The sequence below is a fragment of the Schistocerca serialis genome, chromosome 3 (assembly GCF_023864345.2).
Source record: "Schistocerca serialis cubense isolate TAMUIC-IGC-003099 chromosome 3, iqSchSeri2.2, whole genome shotgun sequence".
NCBI classification, from domain to species: Eukaryota; Metazoa; Arthropoda; class Insecta; order Orthoptera; family Acrididae; genus Schistocerca; species Schistocerca serialis.
In genome coordinates this window covers 355,958,355-355,982,461 of record NC_064640.1, presented here as the reverse complement: position 1 = coordinate 355,982,461, position 24,107 = coordinate 355,958,355, and the positions used below count along the sequence as shown (strand labels likewise).

At 37.6% G+C, this 24,107-nt stretch overlaps 1 protein-coding gene across 1 annotated transcript in view; it reads right to left on the bottom strand.

Moving 5' to 3' along the window:
- Positions 1-1,351: 1,351 nt before the first annotated feature.
- The window catches only part of LOC126470837 (uncharacterized), a 65,383-nt gene continuing 42,627 nt past the window's right edge, over positions 1,352-24,107 (bottom strand). The window contains exons 30-43 of the mRNA XM_050098853.1: positions 22,327-22,621; positions 21,783-21,829; positions 21,109-21,142; positions 20,716-20,947; positions 20,542-20,593; positions 20,355-20,394; positions 18,814-18,891; positions 18,581-18,707; positions 17,994-18,143; positions 17,675-17,887; positions 10,464-10,654; positions 10,088-10,222; positions 2,846-4,229; positions 1,352-2,584 (exon numbers count right to left, since the gene is read on the bottom strand). Of these exons, the coding sequence (XP_049954810.1) occupies positions 1,509-2,584; positions 2,846-4,229; positions 10,088-10,222; positions 10,464-10,654; positions 17,675-17,887; positions 17,994-18,143; positions 18,581-18,707; positions 18,814-18,891; positions 20,355-20,394; positions 20,542-20,593; positions 20,716-20,947; positions 21,109-21,142; positions 21,783-21,829; positions 22,327-22,621 (4,054 nt within the window). The 3' untranslated portion in view covers positions 1,352-1,508. The remainder of the gene's footprint in view (positions 2,585-2,845; positions 4,230-10,087; positions 10,223-10,463; positions 10,655-17,674; positions 17,888-17,993; positions 18,144-18,580; positions 18,708-18,813; positions 18,892-20,354; positions 20,395-20,541; positions 20,594-20,715; positions 20,948-21,108; positions 21,143-21,782; positions 21,830-22,326; positions 22,622-24,107) is intronic.

The following is a 24,107-nucleotide window of genomic DNA, read 5'->3' as shown; positions in this document are numbered from 1 at the left end:
AATACTTCAGTTTTTATTTTTTGAATCAATACAGCACATTCTGCTTCTGCTTTTAATACTGAGCAAACTGAAGTATTAGAAACCAAGTACAACTAATCAGAGAGAAGAAATTGTGGAGAGTAAGTACACTCAAGACAATCTAATTTTGTAGCCAGTGAGAAACAAACAGAATGAATAGATAATACAATGAGACCACCACAAATGGATACTATGTATCTCAATTATTTGTAGAAAAGGTAGCTTACAAGTAAGCAAAAGAAATTTTGAAGCACACTTTAACATGTAGATAACAGTGTAAAAGAAATAAATTATAAATAATGTGATAGGTCCCTCAGTCTACTACATTTACCAGCCATCCACCTAACAGGCACACCAAGGAGGAATGATAACAATTGCCTTAGTACTCCTTATGTACATTTATTTCTGACTTGTTCGACATATATAAAGCATTTGCACAGTAATACCAATATGAAAGTAAGGAAAGGGAAAGGTACTTAGCATGACCACAAGAGGTCTTAGTATGAGGGATGAAAATCAGCCATCAGTAGGATAAAATGGGCTATACATTTTTTATCCAATGGGTATCAATGAACAGATTTCAAGGGCGTGTTTAGAAAGAAAATGTTTATAACAATCTTTTCTCAATTATGTTACACCCCACGTCACTTCCACACATCAAAGTAAATAATTAGACACACTTACTTTCACCTGTTCCACAAGTAACACGGCAGTGGTGGCACCTTAACTTCCTGCACTCCAAGTCATGTTTCTTAGACTCAATTTTGTGTTGTATTCTAAAGAATCTAATTCAGTTTACTTAACTATATGCATGATTACTTAATGTGTATTCTGGTATTTAATATTATTCCACTGTCCCTCAACAGCATTTGTAGCAATGGCCCTACACTAATAAGACAGTCGACACATAGCTCTAGATAACAGAACTTCCACATTCATTCACATCCAACCACATCTGATGATAAATACAAAATAAATTTCCGACTCGTAACAGATATTGGTGAATGCTGGAAGTGGCACCATCAGTCTCATCTGGTAATTATGAGTTACTGCCCCACTCATGTTACTGCTGTAGCAACCGTTTCGCTGCAAGACTACGTAACTGTTTGGTATTTACTGTATCTATATTTCATGTATAGTTATATGTATAAGTATACATACACATATATACACACACACACACACACACACACACATATATATATATATATATATATATATATATATATATATATATATATATATATATATATATATATATATATATTTATTTATTTATTTATTTATTTATATCTATTAAATCTAATCAAAGACAGTCTGACTGTTTAAGGCATAAAAGAAAGGAATAAAGGACTGACGAACCGGAAACTCAGTCCTCATTACATTCAGACTTAAAAGTCATCTCTCACAATATGTTCCAGCAAAAATCACAAGAGAAGGAAACATCCGTGCCAGTTTCACCACTTAGTTGTCTACAACTGCTGTGCATGCTACGAAGAGGGCCATGAGCACTGGAAAAGAACACTGGAGATTACAGCTGCCACTTGCTGATCGAGGATCTGGCTCATGACGAGGGATAACAGACGCTGTTCTTGCTGCAGGAAGAGCGGCCGGTTTTCAGGATGTCGTGCCAGATGAAGTAATGTACCAGCCGCACGCCTCAGCATATCCAGACTGGTTCCCATAGCATCTGGATTGTCTATAAGTGCACCGATACCGTGCTGATAGGCTACCCCTAATGCAGTAGCTTCCGCCTGCTCGATGAATGCTACTAGCAAGGACACACACGGGCTCTGCAGTGCAACAGTACGTGCCACACCACTGTCCGCAGCGGCCAGGTAGTGCAGCATATTCACTGCAAACTCTCGTAGCACTTGCTCTTCTGACCAGCACAGAAGTCGTGTCAGCACAGCACACAGACGTTCCAAACGGGAGTAGGGTGGCGTAGCTACAACCAGATCTACATTAGAGTCCGTTACGCACAATTTGCACAGAGCTTCCAGTGCGAGGCGCTGGGGTGACAACGAGCCTGAAGATCCGGGAAATGGGTCCTGACCATGAGCAGCTGGACAAACTGCCCAGTGAAGAAGTCCATCAATTACGGGCCGCGACACTTCCTCAGGATGTTGACCGAGGTCCATATGACCGGCAATATTAGCCGCTGTCACCAACACATTTTCGCGCACATGGTGCAAGAAGTCCCACCACCATTCCGCCTCACCTTGTAAACTGCTACAAGAATCTGCAAAGTCAGCATCTTCTTCATGGTCATAATTGGGCTGTTTCTGTGCACGAGGAGGATGTTCGTGGTGTAAGAGTAAAAGCTTCCCCAACAAATCAAGGAATGTAACATTTTTGGCAAACTCTGCTTCATTGCCCGAGACAAATGTCAGATTCCTCAAAATAGTTGAAAGACAAACACAACGCCTTGCCTTTGCATCCTGTGTATCAGTAACAAGGTAAAGGCTCGCTTCATCTCTCGTGTAACATTCGTCTTCATAATCTGACATACGTCTTCTTTTCAACGTTCCCGCAGGATCCCTTATTTGTAGGCCGCCCCTGTTTTCTCCCTTTATCTCTGGTCTCACATCTGTTACTTTTGACTTTTCTTCAGCTTCGTCACCATAGTCATCTTCCATGTTTATGTCTTTTCCTTCATGTTCAGAACCTTTGAGGAACACATCTTGTTCCATTTCTGTTTCCATTTCTTCGTGTTCTTTTACAGTTTCGTCACAACTGTTGTTGCCATTACTACTTTCATTGCTTTCTAAACATTCGCAATTGTTAAGGCTAGTTCCTCCAACAGCATTTCCAGCACTTTCATTACCTTCACTGTTTTCTTCACTGGCAATAATTTCACTTTCAACACCTTCTTTGATCTTATAATCGCAACTGGATTCATTCGGTGTTGTGCTGTTACAGTTATCACCTTTGCTTATGTTGAATATACTACTCTCATTGCTATTAGAACTATTGTCATTGTTTGTATGTTCTGTTTTTATGTTACTGCTGCTAAAATTATTTGTGTCACTAGTTTCTGATACAGCATTATCACTCTTTGTTTCAATATCCTTTGGTACATTTGGAGAATGCGGCAACTCCCTTTCATAATTACTACTGCTCTCACTTTCGACACAGTTTGCTTCCTTTTTCACTTCTACAGTTTCTTCAGGAGGCTCTAAGGGGTCTACACAGTGTTCAGGCAGCAATGAATTTTCTTCCGTATTTTCCGTTTTTATCCGCGAAAACACATCACTCAAAATAGTTTTAGTCCGTTTCACTTCATCACTATCCTGCACATCAACGAAGGAGCTGTCTTTACTCAAATGTTCCTCATTAAGTATCACATTAGATGCACTGCTCGAACTATCAATAACACCGTTGTCATCACTACATTCCACTTTTAGCACTATAGGAGGAGTTACACTCAAGTTTTCAATGGGATACGATTCTTCTTCACTTACTTTTGTCCGACAATCTTCTTCCTCTTCGGCACCTACAGTTTTACTGTCATCAAGCAGTCTCGCAAATGGAACATTACCGAACTCTCCTTGGAAACATGACACAATGTACTTCGTCGAACTGATGTCTGAAGAGGTCAACTGCCACGGGTCTTGAACCACATCATAGTTTTCTGCCAAGTCACCTTCAATGTCCCAGCTCTTCCGATTATCCACAACAAAAATCTCATTATCTCTGTTCACAATTCGAACTACCTCACCGTTTCTAGTCACAAGAGTATAATTTGGTGTCGATTTCATTAATGTGATGTGATCTGCAGGATCAACTGGCACTCTAACTTGCCCTAGGTCCACTTCCGGTGTTTCCACCTTTGGTGCCTGGAACCACTTCTTCCCAGAATCTGGAAGAGGCGAGTCAAACATGTCAGCTAAACTGCGTCTGAAATGCTCCAACAGCACATCAAGTAGTCCTGGCATGTGGGCTAGTCCAAAATATGCAACTGTGCTATCATCAAACAAAAGGATGTTGAGAATATCCGGAGCCCAAGCACTCTCTGCCAGTAGGCCAGAGCGCAGACTCATCATAAGCCTCCATGCTTCTACAGGTGCTACATCCCCTCGTGTCATTCGCTTGCGTTTATACAAAACAGGCAATATTGCTTCCACACTTTCTGGAGGGAAAACGATCTCTCGCTTTGGGGCACTCTGTTGTTGGTAGACCTGCGCATTATTCATCCCAGGTGGCTGCGCCTGAAATAAGACACCAGTAGAAAATAAATATTGGTACGAAACATGGTCAGCAAAACTGACAAAACTTAACACATGTAATTTTTTCTACTTCAATTTGGATTTTTTTTTTAATAAGTTTTACTTTATACTATGAAATGGGCTATAGGAGAAAATCAAATTCAAAAAGTTTAAACATGTGCAAAATTTATACTCACCAGGATTATCATGCTTTGTTGAAGAACAGACTTAATACTTAAAAAATTGCAAGCCTTTGAGTAAGTGGCCCATGCATTGAGAATTAAAGAAATTGGTACATTAAGAGTAAAGCAAGATCATCTACCTGTATCAAATACTCAGGAGGAGAGAAAATGCCTCTACAGAAACTAATAAAACCCCTATCTTGGTGTCATCTAAAGTCTACATAACTTACTGCACAATCATTAAGCAAGTTGAAAAGGGATGAGGCAAAAAAAATTAAACACTGTAACAAATACTGTATTATAATAGCCTCCAAGTTACCTTGCAAAATTTATTAGTCATGCTTCTCTGTGGAATGAAGTGATTCATGTTTTGGGAATGATTGGCAATTTGTTCCTTTGTTTTACCCAGTCATTACTAAATAGCAGCTAGAGGCAAGCTGTTCTGCTGGTATGGTGGCACTGTGGCATCTCTGCACAAAGTACAAGTAACTTGCATATAGCAGTCCAGTTTGAACATTAAAAAGGATATGGCAAGTATATGTAACGTCAGCCATTATGTACAAGTGGCAACCTACGGTACTTTAATACAGTGTAATGGGTTAGAACGATATGCCATAATGAGTCATAACAGTACAACATCCTGTATACTCCACCAAAAAAATATGAGAGCTGACTTCGGATGAAGTGATCAAAATGAATATACGCAATATAACTTTTAAAAAGTGCATAAAAAGCATTCATGATTCAAAGTCTGCACAAGAAAGGGAAACAGACAAAGGAGAAGAAATATTCTGACTGTAATGCTGGGGAAGGGGCAGGGGAGGGGGGCTTGTTCCTTATAAATGTCTCAGTAAGTGGTGTGGTCATGTGGAGCTGCTACAAGGATAACAGAAAATGAAGAGACACACAACTTTTGAAATCTATATAACTACAGCATTAAGTTATTTCACAGACTATTTGCATAGTGGAGGGTAAGTTATGAACTTCTGACTACTGATCTTACTAGTGGTTAGCCAGGTTCTTATTTTTATGGCATGTATCATATTTTGTGGGGATGTACAGTCTAGGCAGGTATCTGAAAATTCTGACAGTCTCCAATGGTTCTGCCTGATAAACAATAAAGCCTCTCCAATTCTACTTGTATAATGTGTACCGAAACAGTTGGTGACTGCAATTGTTTCATAAAGTCATGTAGTTCACTGAATTTCCATTTTCTTTAATGTTACCAGCACGATCATTCCACGTAACTACTTTTGGTACCTGTTGATGGTATTCTCATTCAGCAATCTATAGATGAACTCTTTTCATTCAGAGTCTGTAGTGAAGCTTCAACACCACAATGCCAGTAGGGATTCAATAACTCCACCAATGATTTTTTTAATATTCGCGACTCGAAAGAGTTATTCTTCCACAAGCCGAGTTCACTATTTCTCATTATCATTCTCCACCTATCAGACCACAAAATTTATTAGTTTAGTGTGGTACATAATAAGGTTGGGGTAAAGTGATATGAAGTAGGAAGAAGTAAGTTGTGTAATGCAATATATTATCCAATAGGAAAATTCTGTTATTTTTTGTAGGTAGCATACATGATGGGTGCAAATCTATTTTCATCTTTAATATGAACATTGTAGATGGCTTTTAACAAAGATTGAGAAGCTGCAGAACATAAGCATTCAAAGTGGAGCACAAGCGTGCAAGATTTTTTAAAACGACAATTCTTAGCTGAAGATGATAATTTATGTCCTTTATTCTTTTAATTCATTCTTTTCTACAATGAGAAATAATAAATAAATTGGACTTTGCACTACTATTAACTGAACCAAACCACTGTCACTTCTGTTCCACATTAAGGATGGCTATAATAGGATCAGAGCCACATTTTTGTAAATTAATGTGCTCATATTTAAGAGAGAGAATGGAAAAGAATTAACTGTGTATACCTGAATAAAAACTGAACATGAACAAACTCAATGAATATCAAAAAATATCCTCGAAGGACTGGGTTTGGTGGCACCACTGTATAGTATGTGCATATACAGAGGGGTGGTTGTGTTATTGCTTTATTTGTCACAGTCATTAGTGATCAGATGGCAGTCTGAAGGCCTGTCTGTGCACCCTCTGTTTTGACTCTGCAGGCAGTAACTATACCAAGTTTGCCATAATCACTTTAGGGTACAACCACGCCCTACTGATGAGTCAGCACTCCTGTTGAACAGATTCAGCCATTTGAATGGTGTCACATTGGGGTCCTGGGGGAAGCGGCGGACGTATTAACAGATTGCTGCACATGTTGGACACAATATATCAGTGGCGTGTTGCTGCTTTCAACAAAGGTTTGTGGAACATTCCCATACCTGTATACCAGGCTCTGGACATCCTCACAGTACAGATGCATGATGAGATAGGTGCACTGTGCGAGCATTGGTGTCTGATCGATTATCATCCAGGGCCAAAATCTGTGCATATGTTGCACCTGTTGTGTCATCATGGAGCACTGGGAATCATCTGCTTGCAGCAGGGATAAGATCACATGTGGCTCTGTCCAGACTATTACTGATACCACAACACTGTCAAGCATCACTAGTGATGGATGTACACACCTGTATGGTGTAGACCTGGTGAGCTGCCTACTCCAGAATGTATTTGCCCTGAACACGCTGGTCACATCCCAGGTCTCATTGGGGGAGGGGGGGGGGGGGGGGGGGGGGAGCAGTCATGGTCATATTTGGTGTTTCTGCAGGTTAAAGTAACCAAAGCAAACAGTGCCCGTTGCCTTACACAGGCTATTATCCCCACACTACTGCCATTTCTTCATAGAAAGGGATGTGCTTTTTCAATGGGATAATGCACATCCTCATACAGCTGCTGCAACACAAGCTCTTTGTGGTGTACAGAAACTGCCCTGGCCAGCAAGATCAACTGATCTCTCGGCTACTGAACATGTACGGGACATGATGAAGTGGGAACTTACTTGTTCTCTGGGGGCCTGCAAGAACCACGACCAAATTACTATAAAAGGCACAAGATGCTTGGGACAATCTATCACAGGATGCCATTTGACACCTTTATGATAGTTTGCATGTGAGAAAACACACCTGCATCACCACCAGAGGGGAATACACTGTGTATTGATGCGACTGGGCACTATTTACTGCGATGGGAGTTTCGTTTGATCTGAATGATGAACAACCTGTCACCTCAATGGTCAGTAAAACGACTGTCCTTGAGGCTGTTGCTTTTTTCAGCAGTGTATATAGTCCCATAAAAAAATACTCAAAACCTACTGTCAACATGCATACTGATTTCTAACACAGCAAACTAAGTAGTGCCTTAATCAAGATGACCTTTTTTTTCCAGTTTCAACATTTTGTTGCCAAGGAAACAGTAACTTTATTAAGTTTCTTAAAGCATTTATTAATGATTCTGTCAGCAGTTGCTGTATTTATATTAGGCAATTAGTTTCAAATGTTATAGGTTCTTTTTCATGCCTGGCCTACTGAGGCTGCACTGACAGTGCCTGAACAATAATAATAAACATCAAAGAGGCAATGCATGAGTCTGATTTTGACTTAGTAAAAGGCATGTGTGGATTGTAGCACTTTTTCTGGAAACATTTATACAGCTTATGTTGCCTCTTTGATGTTTATTATTAATATCAGGCACTGTCAGTGCAGCCTCAGTAGGCCAGACTTTAAAATGAACCTGTAAGGTTTGAAACTAGCCACCTAACATAAATACCGCAACTGTTGACAGAATCATTAATAAATGCTTTAAGAAAATATGATTTGTTATTACTTTTCTTTAATTTTACTCATCTTAACCTGTTTCCTGATGGAACCAGAAAGTATGTGTGTGTGGAGTGGGAGATCAGGGCCTATTGTTTTAAATGAAATCTCAATAGTGATACAGATTCACAAACCTTATATGATCTGTGAAATCTCTGTATCTGCAGTTTACCTCATGGTCCTAGCAGCAGCCGAGTTGCTCTCTTACCTATAGCCATGTACATCTGATGGCAATCCCATTCAGTCACTCTGTGCTTCAGTCAAAAGCCAATACAGAATACCAACTGTACAAGCTGCTTTAATGGGGCAAAAATGAAGCAACTACATTTGAGCATCCTGACACTGCACTATTTGTTCCTTTCTCAAATTTTAAATGCCTCATTTACAACCTACTAAATGGCTCACTTATTAACCATGCAGCTTACTCATGGTTGAACTTAAGAAATCTTGGACTGCAGCTGAAGCACTATGCAGAATTATTCTCACACTTACACATCATAAGAACTAAAACTCTATGGTACTATCACACTATATAACATTGACCTGCTGTCTGACCGCTACTTCATCTGAAAAATTTCATATTACCTCCTTGAGCTGCTGGTAAAATTCCTTATCAACCAGTTTCAGTTGTCTGGTCATCAGCAGGTTCATCAAAATATTTATGGCATCATGTTAAGTGAAATTAAAAATCATTATCGTTAGACGATAAAACCACAAATTATTGACTGCTATCACAAGGTAATATAAGCTACATTGTAAGCTTATAAAAACTATGCTAAGTAGTGTATTTGTTCATGTTATAACTGTAATCCTCATTAATGCTGTGAACAGATTCATACCACATACCAGATGTGCAGTACTAATCTGTTCAAAGTTTTAATGTTGGTTACGGTTATAACATGAATGAGCACACTACATAGCACAGTTTTTATAGACTGAGGATGTAATTTATATTATGGTGTAATAACAGTGAATATTCCACCGTTTTATCATCTGATGATGATTATTTTATATTTCACCTAATCTTAGGTTGTGAGTACTTTTATGAACCTGATGATGTGGGATGACAAACTAGCTGGGTAAATACAGAATTTTACCAGCACTTCAAGGTGGTAATATGACATTTTTCAAATACATTAGAGCTGTGGGACACCATCTTCTGAAAATCCACTCAATCAGCACTGTGCAGTAGTATTACGAAGACTCACAGGCAGCACATGACCTTGTCAGCTGCTAGTGTCAAGTTTCTGAATTAGAGCTACCACTATGCCATAACAAAGCTCCCCATTAGTGTTCACGAGGCTGAGGGCACCCTACTAAATATCTGTAACAGGTTTATTTATTGGTCATAACACAGTACAAACATGAAAGCTTTATGTGTTTGCCAGATATGCCTACCATAGAGACACATGCCCTCGACAGTGTTAATATTTGTTAAATGCTGACTTCAAATGCGTGCTTCGGAATCAATTTATGACTATTTATTAATAGAACAGACAAAACGAGCCATATGTGATGTAAGACCAAATGCACATACTCTTTATTATGGGCACTTCATTTAATGAAATAAAAGTACATCGACTTCACAATGTGCTGCAAAATCATTTCACGACATGACCCGAGTTTAACACAATGGTTTGGAAGAGTGTCTACAAAACACTGAATGTGTTTATTTTTCAATACGAAGCAAAGACTTTGACATACTGTAATGTACAAGCCTCTTAATTTTTTTTTATAACACAGGTTGTCCTCAAGTTGTTAGCACACGAAACAAAGGCTTCTCTAAATGTCTTTCAGTATCTCGACATGGTACAAAAAGCAACACCATAAGTAGACTCATGATGTGTGTAGAAAATTCAGAATGAGTGAGAAAAAATTAGAAGCAGCGAACCTTTGAACCCGGTAGTTGCTGCATCGAATACGGCTTTCCTTCCGGTCGGAATGGAGCACATGGGCTAACCATCGGTGGCCTTAGGAGTGAGTTTTGATTAATACCAGGAGTCTGCATACTTGGAACCCACTGCTGCTGTGCCTTAAGGAAAAAAGAAAGAAAGAAGTAAATAAGACTCTGAATAAAATACTTGTGTTACTAAAATTATTTATAGTAACATCTCTGACAGTTTCACTAACAGCTTCAATCTCAAAAAGAGTAAGAAATACACAGTTCACACAAAAATTATGGTTACGGATGTCTTCAACCATAAACAACCAACCCTATATGGGCAAAAGTGACAGAGAACATCGTAATTCAAACTGTAACACAATACCTGTTGTGGAGGCTGATACGGTGACTGTCCACTAGCTTGGTAGCGGTGCTGGTCCCACTGGCTGTTAGCTGGCTGACCAGGCTCAGGACCACCAGCTCGTTGAGCATTTTGGTTCCACTGTGGAGGCCCTTGTGGAACAGGTCCTTGTGGAGGGTACTGTGCCCGATACTGAGTGTTACCACTACTCCAGCCTACAATACAACATATTCTCTATTTTAATCACACCACACTTAAATCAATCTCATGAGATGCATTTATGTCTCATCAAATACTAGAACATCTCACTCTAATGTGAATCCCTCCAATAACTACATACAACCAAGAATATGAGAGTTTAACCTAAGAGGCTCGTTATTAATCCTGCTGCAATGTATTTCGAATGGAACAACAAAGTGTCTGGATCTGAGGAAATTATAAAAACAGAATTGCATAACTTAGCTCTCTTAAATGTTCACTGTTAACTTTATTAATCTGAAACTGATTACAGGTTTAAATCTTTTGAAAACCAACGCAAAGTTAAAAACTAAGTAAATAAAAGTCTCCAAGGCACTAATTTTTTTTATACATTCTTACACTTCCAGTTAACGTATTACTGTCCAACAAATCAAGTTTGACGAACCTACACAGATCAACATTTTTTCAGTTGCCAATTCATTCAGTCATCCCAAACACAAGAAAACATTTTTGTAACATTCCATAAAACACTAATTCTCATTTATAAGTACTGAAATGGAAAATTGTAAGTACATTTCATTGATACAATACATCTGAAAACACTTGCAAAACCACAATGAACCATGAGCTGTACGATTTATTTATATATTTTGTGTTCCGGAGAGCTGTGTTGTAGATATATCACAGGGTACTGAACATGTCAGTTTTACTGATGTGTTATGGTATTATAAAAGTAGTACTACTATTCATTTTTAATATCTAAAGCTCAGGTTCTAACACTAAAAAACAAATTTTGCAGTTAAATAAATATTACAGAAAATGTAAATATTACAGTACATATATAGTATAAAAGTAAATACATTTACAACAATAAATAGACAGGATCATAAACACTCTATGGTCTAAAATGACACACACAACAGGAACTGACTTAAATTTCTTTAAACAAGAGCTCGTCTTGCCATCTGCCAAACCTAATTTGTGAAGAAAGGGCACTAAAAACCTAACAGCCACTGAAGTGCATCTCCTTCCAAACTAATGCCAAGTTTGCATGCCAAAAGTGGATATCGCCTTTTCTTCTAGATCATGATTACGATATGCTCTAGTAAGTTTGAAAAGGGGCTTTTCCCCCGAAATTACTCAGGCTGTAGATTTTGGGATATAAGGAGGCACCACAGACAAAACAGCACATGAAAAATCTGTGCTCAAGCTTAAGATGGGTTTGAACATTACAGTGCTTTAATAAATACAGAACTTTTAATGGTGGTAATGTCACCGACTTCCTACAATCTGTGAACTAACTCAACCAATCAGTTATTGGGCAGCTATAATTTAACCGGATACACTAAATGTATTCACAGTTGTGAATATGGACAACCATCAGCAGTATAACGGAATGACAACAGAGAAAATTTGTGTCGAATCAGGACTCAAACCAGATTTCCAGCTTATCGTGAGCAGTTGCCTTACCATTAAGCTATATAAGCACGACTCATGGCCAGACCCAAACTTCCACATGTTTCCAACCACGTGTCTACAACCTGCACTCGTACATTCATATGTATATTCTCGTACAGGGGAGACATTTTAGGCAAAAGTCACTTTGCCCGGTGTCAGTAGATAAATATTATATTTCAGTACCTGTGTTATTCAGAATTACAATGCACTGTTCCTTTGGACATGCATACAATGATAAGGCGACCACTTGTGGTAATCGGGAAATCCAGGTTCGAGTCCTGGTCTGGCACAAATTTTCACTGTTGTCACTCCGTTAAACAGCAATGGCTGTCCATATTTGCAGCTGCAAATACATTTAATGTATTTCATAACAGCTGTAGTCACCACAGTGTCTTTTCCTTCAGGCATGTATGAACATTTACCCAGTCAGTCACCTAGTCACATGCACAGACACCAATTTGCCTCCTTGGTTAAGGTATCAATCAGAGTTGTTGGTACAGAGGAACATACACAGAAAGCAGCAAGTAGCAGGAAGCGGAATAGGACATTAGACACAGCAAAGGGTGTTGGACAAGCATGTGTAATGACTAGGGACTGGAAAATGTAGCACCTATTTTTGGCAAAATTCGTGTCCAGTTTCTTAGTTTGTAAATGACTAGACACACAAATTTAAAAGGTTACACACTACATGAGTGCAAATAGACAAATTATTAGTTCTTTGAAATCAACTGTTAAAAAGAGTGCTGATTGGGGGCTTTTGACTGGCATGTTTGTTTTTGAAAACACTTCAACAACTTTTTCTACCGAAATGGCTTTTGTTTTCTTCATTTGGCTGTATTTATACTTTCAAAAAAGATTGTTCTGTTGCAAAGCACCAGCATTTTCTCACCAGTTAACTGAATTCCTCTCAGATTAAGGTGTTTCTGGACATTATTTGTCTTTTCTTGCCCAATCTGAAGATTAAAAAATCTGCAGACTATTAATTTCGACCTTCCGTGGGCAGTCATAGCCCTACAACCCATGCTTGACAACACTACAGATAGAACTGACAAGACACTTAGCATAAAGTAAATCAATCATACGTTAGCTTGGTTTTAACATTAGAAGAATTATTTCTGCACCATCAAAAAACATTAAAGACTGTTTTCCAATCACTATAGCACAGAGGGCATTATAGGCTATAGTCACAGACGGCAGCAAGTGTAAACAGACTAGAATTTTGACCACCACAGGGGAAGGAGCAGTGTGGGGCAACAAACCCCGCATCCATTTCATTGGGCAGCAGCCTACAGCAGAACTGACACACTGTCACAGGGATTGCCGATCTCTTCTGGTGTTGTAAGAGTCATAATTGAAATCTGTGATGGAGCAGGATTAGTCACTTCACTTATTTCAAAATAAGAAAAGAAAACAATGAGTAACACACAACACAAAACATTCGGGGTAGCTACCACACAATTGCTTGTTGAAGTTGCAGAGTATTGTTAATGATACAGGCTGGAACTCTAGCGGTACATTGCAGTGTGTGTTAAACAGACCACTCAATCATCCACAATTGGCATCACACCAGATCATTGAGTGTATTGATACATCCTTGCATTTGTACACTTTGTTTTGCACATAGGTCCTTGTGCACATTATCTATCCAAATTGGGTTTTGTCATATGGTGTATAATGCCAGTGACTGCTTACATTTTCGATATTCTATGCAGAAAATACAGCCATTTCAAACTTTCGCTAACAAATAGCTCATCTGGATACAGTTCGCTATGAAATGGCATCTATTAAGTAATTTCGCATTTTGAGGCAGAATTCACATTTATTTTGGATTTATCGGAAAATGTGAATTATTCCAGTCCCAAGTAATGACTCATTATTAAAGGTACCTATTTTCTGCAAAGTGCAAAATCACAAAATTTTACAAATTTTGTTCAAAATGAGTAACTGTTTATCTTTAAGAAAAATCACAAAATAAATGATGAAATTGTGTGGAATCAAATCATTTGAAGTTAATGGAGTAAATTCAATTAAAGTTATGGCAATGAAATACAAATATTGATGACACTCGATTCTACACTACTTCGATACATTGAATTCAGTATTGCTAACTAAACTTCCTGCACAGGGAAGTAAAGTAAAATTAATTTTATGTGATGCTGAAATAATAGCACTGATTATGTGTGTGTTTTAAACAATATGATAAATACAGTCTTTTCTGCTGTAGGAGATGGTATTTCTTGCTCCTACAGATGAGGTAGTGGTGAAATGTACCAAACATCAATTATACCTTGATCAAATCTCATTTCTTAGGGTCTATTTCATTATTTTGTTGTTGCTGGAATCCATATCCTGATTTGTAGGTAATGGTTTGAAAAATATTGAGACAAACTGGTAGTTGTACTGAAAAATAGTTCATGAAGAACATGTCATAGGTAGAAATACAAATGATGCCAGAAATTATATTCATTATGAAGTCAAACTTGTTAAGCATCATTTCTCTCCTAAGAGAGAACTCTATCTACATGAGTGCAACAGTAAAATGTAATTTCTAGGCATTAGTTTTGAAGACAACTGGTACACAATCCTTATATCAAAGGCAAACTAATGTACCATACTCTGGAAGATATATAAATGTTGTAATGTATTTGTTTCCCAAATGAACCTACATTAAACTCAACCTGAAGACACATTTGTTAGCATAACTACTCTCGGTGAACTATTGTGGAAGGTTACTTAACCCTTTCATTGCTACAGAGGTGCTCTTTGCATTCTGTGTTGAGGTGGCTTTTGTTAAGGCTTTACTGCTCTCCAGATGTTGGTGCCTGTGCCGAGACACAGTGTTCTATGAAATCTTTTTTCAAAAACTATTAAGTGAGAAACACTTATTTTTGTATATCTTACCTGATCCCCCTCATGCACACTAAAGCTATCAGTTGGTTTGTTGCTTGTTCCATAAAGTTTGTTAATTGCTCCACACATAAAATTCATGATAATTATTATGATGTGGAATGTGACAACAAACACATAATTTTTATCTACAACTAAATAAAAAATTGAAAATAATGGCTGCATGTTTGCCATTTACAGTTCTTCTTGATCTTCTTCTGCTTCTTTTAATGACTAATTATCTCTACTCAAGAATTGCTCTATGGTGTATAGGGAGTTATTAAGCGGAAAGCTCTTTAATCTACTTTTGGAAACACTTCTGCTATTTGTTAAACATTTTATTCCCGTACGTAGACTTTTAAAGAGCTGTACAGTTGCATATTTAATCTCTTTCTATGCCGAAGTTAGATTCATTAAAGGGTAATTTTTACTTCTAGTGTTGTATTTGTGAAGATCAACGTAACTGTAAAATTTGGACTGATTACTGATTATAAGTTTCGTAAGTGAATAAATGTGCTGTGAGGCTGTGGTTAATATTTCCAGCTGCTTAAAGAGATATCTGCAAGATTTACATGTGCACACTCCATACATAACTCTGTTTAATTTATAATGGGCCACAACCACTTTTTGCCTAGGCGAGAAGTTAGCCCAGAGTATTATCCCATATGACATCAATGAACAAGCAAAATATTTTAGCTTGCTGACTTCTACATTCACAAAGTTGGCAATTACTATTATGACAAAAGTAGCAAATCTTAAACATCTTAGCAGGTCTACAGTATGGTTTTTCCAGTTTATGTTTTCATCACATTCACACCAAACACTTTGCAATTTCCATCCCAGTTTATTATTTACTGTTGGTGTACTCAGTTAATAGAAGGGAGGATATTCTCAACAGTACAAGAGCGGGTTAAATGCATTTTTTGAAAGTTTACAGTAAGCCCATTTGTGCAAAACCATTCAGTAACTTTCACAGAAACATCATTTACCATTTTCTTTGTTGATGGTTCATTGCTTTCTTTGTTGATGGTTCATTGCTCAACTTCACAAAAATGCTTGTATTATCTGCAAATAGAATTAATTCTGCTTCCCAATGCAAATAAAATGGCACATCATTAACATGAAGCAAAAGCAGCAATGGACCAATGCTACGTCGGAATTCATCAAGCAAGCAAGAAATGGTCAATAGTTATTTACTTGGAATGTTTTTTAGAGCTCTGAGAAGCTGGATGTCAAGACATTTTGGAAAGGTTTCCTCTTAAATTCCATGCTTAACAATACACGAGCCCTTCAACAAATAGTTAATGGTGGCACAGGGACACACGAACACAAAACATATATCTGTATGGTTCTAAGCATAAGTCAGAGATGATGGATGCTCAGCTTTCTGCAAGGTATCTCGCGCCCATCCATTTTGCCCTTCTATACAGAAACAGAAAAAATTATCACTGAGTACTGTAATTACCGGTGTTACTCAATTCTATTTACTTTCTATGCAGTTCCATATAATGCGGCAATAAACTGGTGTAACTGTAACGTATAGTATTTCATATTTCCAAAATTAGAAAATTAATCCCTTGATATATTGACTTTTCTTCACAAACTGTTCCAAAAATGTATTTTATTATTAATGAAAATAGCTTTTGAAGTAAGTGTGACTTACAAATTTTTGAAGATCACTGTTAATAAAATCCAGAATATACTTGTGCACTGGACTTTCACTGAAGTATCCTGAATCATAAAGTCATTTTGTAGTTTGTGTGTAGATATGGAATCAAATCATGTGTTTCACAGTGTGTCCCTTTGAATGGAAATATTGGTGGAGCTAGTCACAGTACAGTATAAGTATTTATCTCGTACCACTGGTGAGTACTTGTCAGTACAGTGTGTTCAACTTTTATCACTTTCAGTCTCCAACGAAATAACATCACATACTACTTCACTTTCTGGGGTGCTAAATTCAATGTCAAACTTAGGATCACTGTACAGCCATCCATTTTGAAGTACCCTAAGCTACAAACAGTAAAGGTGATATCCATTGGCAAACAACTGAACCAGAACACAATATCTAGGCTACAAATACGGGACTGGATGCCCCCTAGTGGCCGAACACTTAACTACCCATGCTGAAACGGATGTAAGCAAGGCTTTACTTTTTCAGAGGTCTGTTCTTAAGTTGCTGGAATACACTTGGGATTTTAAGTTTTTGTCAGAATAATAAAAACTAACTCTGGCTTTATGTTAAAGTGTTAAATTTTTGAAATCAAGTATTGCCTCTCTATAGTTTCTCATTTGTAACTAATGAATTATTTTCATTACATACAACAAATAGAAGATGTTTGGGTTGAATCAATACAACTGACAAACTGTGGTTATCAAAAATTAAGTCTAATATACATGGCACAAAAAAATCCCAGAAACAAATAATTCCTGGCTGTTACACCACAAAGTAAAGAGAAAAACAAAGATGATGATGATATGTCCACAATATCAAATTATGAAACTTTACTGTCACTTTAAAACATGAGGAATATCACATAAAATAGCTAAACAGAGGGAGAAAGTTCATATTGTCCTCATAAGCTGGGAAGAGACCCCTAACAGCACCAAGAACTATGTGACTTAGCTTGTTTTTCCTGTCCCCAATCTTTAAACTTTTAAGAACCCTCCAAATTACAGTGCTTACCACTTACCGTATATAGAAGGCCTTTGTTGACTATATGGTGGATAGGGAGACTGCTGTGGGTCTTTTGCAAAATCTGGATGCCTTCTAGGGGTCTGTGGAGCTGGAGGTGGCATTGATTTACTATGAGGGCTTCCAGGATACATCTGACCACCTGGGCCAGTTGCAGTAGTTGCTTGTTGACCAGAATATACCTGTTGGCAGTATTTACTTTCAATTGTAACTATTTTTCACAAACAAATATCAAATAACAACACAAACTGTAACAAAACTATAACTTCTGTTTCTTCATGAATAACATTTAAAAAAAAAAAGTGTTTATACATTACTGTTCACAAGCTCCTTGCTGTTAACTGCACTAATTATTCCTGGTAATGACCTGCAATTGTGCTGTACATTTTCACACTTTCCCCTTATTAGAAACAGTACATCAGAATCATAACATTTTTGTATCAGTGAGAATGTGATCTCATATCTACCTGAATAATAACTATGAGGAAGCTAAAAAGATATAAATGATCCCCAATTATACATAATGTACAGACAGTGTATGTATAAAATAAAAAAAATTAAAATACACATTTGTTTATGACGACTTGAAATTTTCAAACTCTGTTCAGAATTAGGTAGGGGTGGGCTTTTAGTTTAAAACTTGTTGGCAGAAAAGTAACAAGTATGCTTTGTGTGTCCCAGAATGTGTTATAAATTCATATTGGGAAGAAATTCATATTGGGAAGAAATTCAAATTGGTGTTCAAGAAATCATAAAATTTATATGAAGTGTTGTTATCTGCAACAATTTCAAAGTAGGAATCACATGAATTCAAGTGATCAAATCTCAAGAACTTTGTTTTAGAATATTAAGACTGTTAATTTTTACATTTCAACTGAGGTTTTTGCACATAATGAAGCCTAACTAGATAATAATATTGTTGGTTTCAACTGAGAATACTGTATTATTAATCTCGAGGGTGGAAGTGTTGCAGGCATATTGTCCTCCTTAAGGCAGAGTACATTACACTGTTTATTCAAATAACGGAAAACCTAGGATGAGATGATAACAAATAAAGAGTTATGATAGATAGCTACTCACTACACAATGGTGGTGGTGAGTGGAAGACAAGCACATTGAAAGAAGACTGCTACATACTATCAGTGAATGCCCAGAGGGGGCAGTGGCAGTGTGTGTGTGTGTCTGTGGGGGATGGGGAGGAGGAGAATTTGTTGCCTACATCTGACAAAGGGAATAGTTTGATAGCTGATATTACAAAGAGACTCAAAAAGTATGTTTCATAATATAATTGCAGTCTAAGTATATTTTCTTGAATGTTCCACTACACTTCAAAGTGACACAGATACACGATATTTTTCAACATCATCAATTATCTGTAAATAATGATCAGAATGTTCTGTCTGTCAGTCAGTCAGTCCCTCGACAACAGATATCTGCTCCTCTGTTATGAAGCCATTTGAGCATTATTGTGTGAACATCCTCATCATCGGAAAATCTGTGACCGTTTCAAATCAGTTTGTCAATTGCTTGGACATTGTCATCTGTAGTAGATGCCACTGGTCATCCTGCCCTATCAGCACCATTCACACCCATGCGGCCTTGGTCACATTGTAAGCACCATTTTGCTATGGCTGGATGCAACACTGCATTTTGTCCATATACTACCAGAATTTCAAATTGCATTTGTGAGAAAATTAGACTTTTATCCATAAGATTTTTACAGACTCAAGTACTAAGACTTTGCAGCTTTGGAGTATGTTTACAGTTTCCGTGCCATTTCACTTCCACACTGTGATGCAGTTGTTATCCATACCCCAGTAGAACAGTGTCTGCAGGACATCTAGAACATGTACCCTCTTTTGACAATGTGCCATTCTTGTTGCACAATAGTCTTAACATGGGACAACCAGTGTAACTTACTATTTCAAGTACCCTCGTATATAGTAGGCCTCTTTCAGTGTATGTCTCTGCACTTCAAAGCCTCCTCTATGTAGTGAATACTGACCTATCCCATTACATATTATTATTACACTGTTTATTGACAGTTTTAAAAATGCAGACTGATGGTAACATCAGGTATGTATGTAAAAGATTTCACATAGTGTTTCCTACATCAAGTGCAAATAGAAATTTGTGTCCAAAGTGATTGTTTTTGTATCGTATACTTCTATCATATCAAGTGACATATTCTGTGTAGTTTACTCATGAGGTAACATGCAAGTCAGATTACATACTAAGAAGAACATTCTTTACCATGAAGTCCTAATAACTGTAAATGTAAACATTTTTGCTTCTCTCATCTATAAAAAGAACAAAACTAATGAACTTATGCCACAGTAGAGTTCCATCAGAATATCAACAGAACTACGGCAACTTTTGATTACCCAGAAATAACTGTGTAGAAGGAGCAAAACTAAAACAAGTTGTGAAATTCGATTTTTTAAAAAACCTATGATCTGTAGAAGGTTGACGTGTTTTCATGATTTTTACTGTATATACTAACTATCCTTAATTATTATTATGTACCAATGACGAGTACATTAAACAGTAAATTATCAACTGCAAATACACATTTTTTATAATAAAATTTCAACTATGTTGAGACACACTGTGTGGAAAGTTATCTGTTCAATGACAAGTACACACACTATTCTTCTTCATTCTTACAGTAAGTTTACCTGTAATGATAATGTAAATGTGTGACTTTCAAAGAGCTTACTACAGAGAAATTATTCTATTCAACATAATTAGAAAATTACCTTTCAATGGACAACAGAAATTTTCTGTTGACATGTTGTATTTAGTTCCATCTGCACATGGAGGGCAGAGAGGGGGGGGGGGGGATGATAATACATTCCCAACTACTGTCTTATTTTTTCTCCAATTTTAAAATCTTCTGCCAACAGTCCATCCGACACTGCATTAGAAGCAACTTCAAGAAATGTAGATTTTTTTTTATCTCCCCTCTGAGTTTTTAAAAATGTAGACCTCTCAGGCTGAGCACTAATTTAACTTAAGTAGCTTCAATGTATCATTGACATTTATTTGTAAGAGTCTTGAATAAGTAATGGGTGTGCTCAGAGTTTTGGAATGCCACAGGCAAAGTCAGCATTTTGGTAGACATCATCACTGCTCCTCTACAACCTTCTTTTGATTTGCTCTCTTTGTACCATTCAACTTTGTTCCGTAAAATGTTAAAGAAACCTGCCAGTATTACCATTACATCTGAAAGGGGCTGGAAAATCTCAAATGAGTGAACTTCAAAGGGAAGCTAAAACTTCGAGAAAAGTGTATGCCATGTATCACTGATGTTTTGATAAGAAATGATTGAATATGCACTGAGTAATGTAACACTACATGAACTCTATTGATAAAAGGCCATGCACAGTACTTCTATAACATAAATATATAATAATGTGTCTATGTACATACCAGCTGTACTATATTGTTATGCACTGTGCAGTATCTGTAGCATACCATACAAACAGGTGTGAACAGTATTGCATGATGTGGTATTGGTACAATCAGGCCCAAAACATACAATATTTATAATGACAAGAAAAACAAATTACAGAAGACGCACAGTTTCACACGTGCACCAAGTGATTACAGTCATGAAGATCCACCTTCCTCTTGGTTGAAATGTGAATTCACTTCATGATCTGTGCTTAGTCAGTGAAAACTTAATGAAGCACAATTAGATGCAATTTTAATATACAATACTGATTTGGCAATGAGGCACTCAAATACAAAGTCAGTAGTTTGACACACAGGATATCAGTCTAAAGAATGTGACAAACGAGGGAGCAAATCATATCACAGAATTAAAGAATTTAAAAGAAAGGCAGCTAATAAAAACTGAAACTGTTAGTGTTACAATGCTGTCCTATGAAACCAGCCGAGGCTGTTATAAAACTGTAGCTACATATATTTTATAATGGGTTATACTCGTGTCTAAATTAACCAATCATGAAACACTTATTAAGAAAATGTGGATGGAAATCTCGGAAGTCTCAAAATTAAAAGTTTTGGGCACCACGTACATCTAGACAAACATTACAGTAAACCTTTTAGAGATCTGAAAAATTGTGGGCTGTTGAACTTGCGGTAAGACTGTTTGGAAGTTAAAAATTTTCAGTAACTGCAACACAGGCTGTAACAACATTTACAAGGCTTAAATAGAACTACTCAAGAAAGAATATACAATCCCTTAATTGTCTATGTCCTCAATGAGAAAGTTACAAGGCACAGTAACACAAATGGTACAATTATGTATGGATGAAAAGGGAAACCATATAATTTAGATATCTCACTCAACATAGAACATAATTACACATATACTTAAGAAATGGTATGACACACTCATGCATTTACAATTTCTGTGGCATAGCATTTGGAGCTGTAAAACCTTATGTGATGTAACAAAATATTTAATATTGCATTGCTTCCTACAGTTATAATCACTGACTAACATGACACAGTGATTAGTGTACCACAGGTACATTCATCCACCCAAATATTGGTTACACATGGTTGCCGTAAAAAGCTTACAGTAAATGGAGGGATGATTTACTTGAAAAGAAACATCCCACTCCATTTCCATATTTATCTTCTGTCATCTTCTTTACAGTTGTAGGTATTCAAAAATACATCGCATTGCTCCAGAAAATGTAAATGAATATCAGCATTGTTATTTCTTTCACATTTTAATGAAGAAGTATGATTTACTTTTATACAAATGACTATAATTACCGGATCTTGACGGTAATAGTCTTGCTGTGGTGGATACCCTGTGGGTTGCTGTGCTGGTGGTCCCATAGGTGGAGCAGGATAGCCAGTACGTGAAGGATAGCCAGGTGGCTGTCTGGGCCCCCCGTACCGGTTGTGTCCAAAGGGATCTTGACCACCAGCCGACTGCTGCGTCCCTCTACCTTGTCCATAACTCCTGAAAATAATAAAAGACTAATTGCAACACATTATTTTCCTAATTACAATGCCACCAACTGTTACCTCAATATAGATTCTCACATTTGTTCAATTTTAGACTACTGCCAGCCTATTCTCTGATAGAACAAATGTTCTTGCTAAGCCAAAGACAATATACAATAGACCCAAATGAAAATTTAATATTCTCTTGTTTTTACTTTCACACAAAGGTAGGTGTGTGTGTTTTTTTTTTTCTTTTTTTTTTCTTTTTGGAGCTTACGGGTGCTCAGTGTTGAGGCTATCAGTGCCCTTACATATTTTGAAAGAAACAAATATGATTAAAATGTCCAAAATTGTTGTCTAACAGTGTGAAGGAAACCTATAAAATGACACTCATTCACTCACTCCCATGCCACTCACATGGAACCACACAATCACCATGTCTCACAGGAATTAATACAATGGAGAAGGGTGAAAGGCACCATTCCTGGGATTAAAATAGAAGTAAAACCACAGAAGAACTAAAGGAAAGGCACAGGGAAAAGTGACTGGTCGACCACTTACAAAAACATGAGTGACCCAGTCATCCTGTTAACAGATTAGGAACATCATCCTAAAATTTTTGGAAACACATTGGAGATATCACAACATCTTAAAACTCTCAAACACATTCCTTTCAATGTCACTTGAAACAAAGGGGACATCTGCTGCTGCCGCCCTCTGGTCTAAAAATAAAACATAATCTAGTAAAATGTGGTGCACAGTCATCTGTATGCTACAGGCAGCACACACTGGAGGATCCTCTTGGCAGAGCAAGAAGCCATGCATCAGAGGATTGGCCTATGTGAAGACAAGTAAGCAGGACTTCATCCCGTCTTTGTGGCCAAAGCTTATTACCAATCACTTCCACCCACCCAATCATCTTCCCATTGACACACTGTTGTGGATTGGCAAGACAGCCAACCCACTATGAGAGGAAGCCGAAAGGCACACGTTTTAGCTCACGCAGGCTGGCATGAGGTCTGGAACAGGTCAAGGAAATGAGACTAACAAAAAATGAACGTAGGTGCTGGAATACTTAACTTTAATCCATAAATGGTGAACATCACTCTTGACGGTACATGTCTTACAGCATCAATAGTAACTGGTAATGGCGCGTTGCTAGGTTGTAGCAAATGACGTAGCTGAAGGCTATGCTAACTATCGTCTCGGCAAATGAGAGCGTAATTTTTCAGTGAACCATCACTAGCAAAGTCAGCTGTACAACTGGGCGAGTGCTAGGGAGTCTCTCTAGACCTGCCGTGTGGCAGCGCTCGGTCTGCAATCACTGATAGTGGCGACACGCGGGTCCGACGTATACTAACGGACCGCGGCCGATTTAAAGGCTACCACCTAGCAAGTGTGGTGTCTGGTGGTGACACCACACACACAACTCTACTTAAACAGCGAGGTGATGGCATGCAGGGGGATAGCACACTGAAATAACTGAAGATCGCTCCATGCCT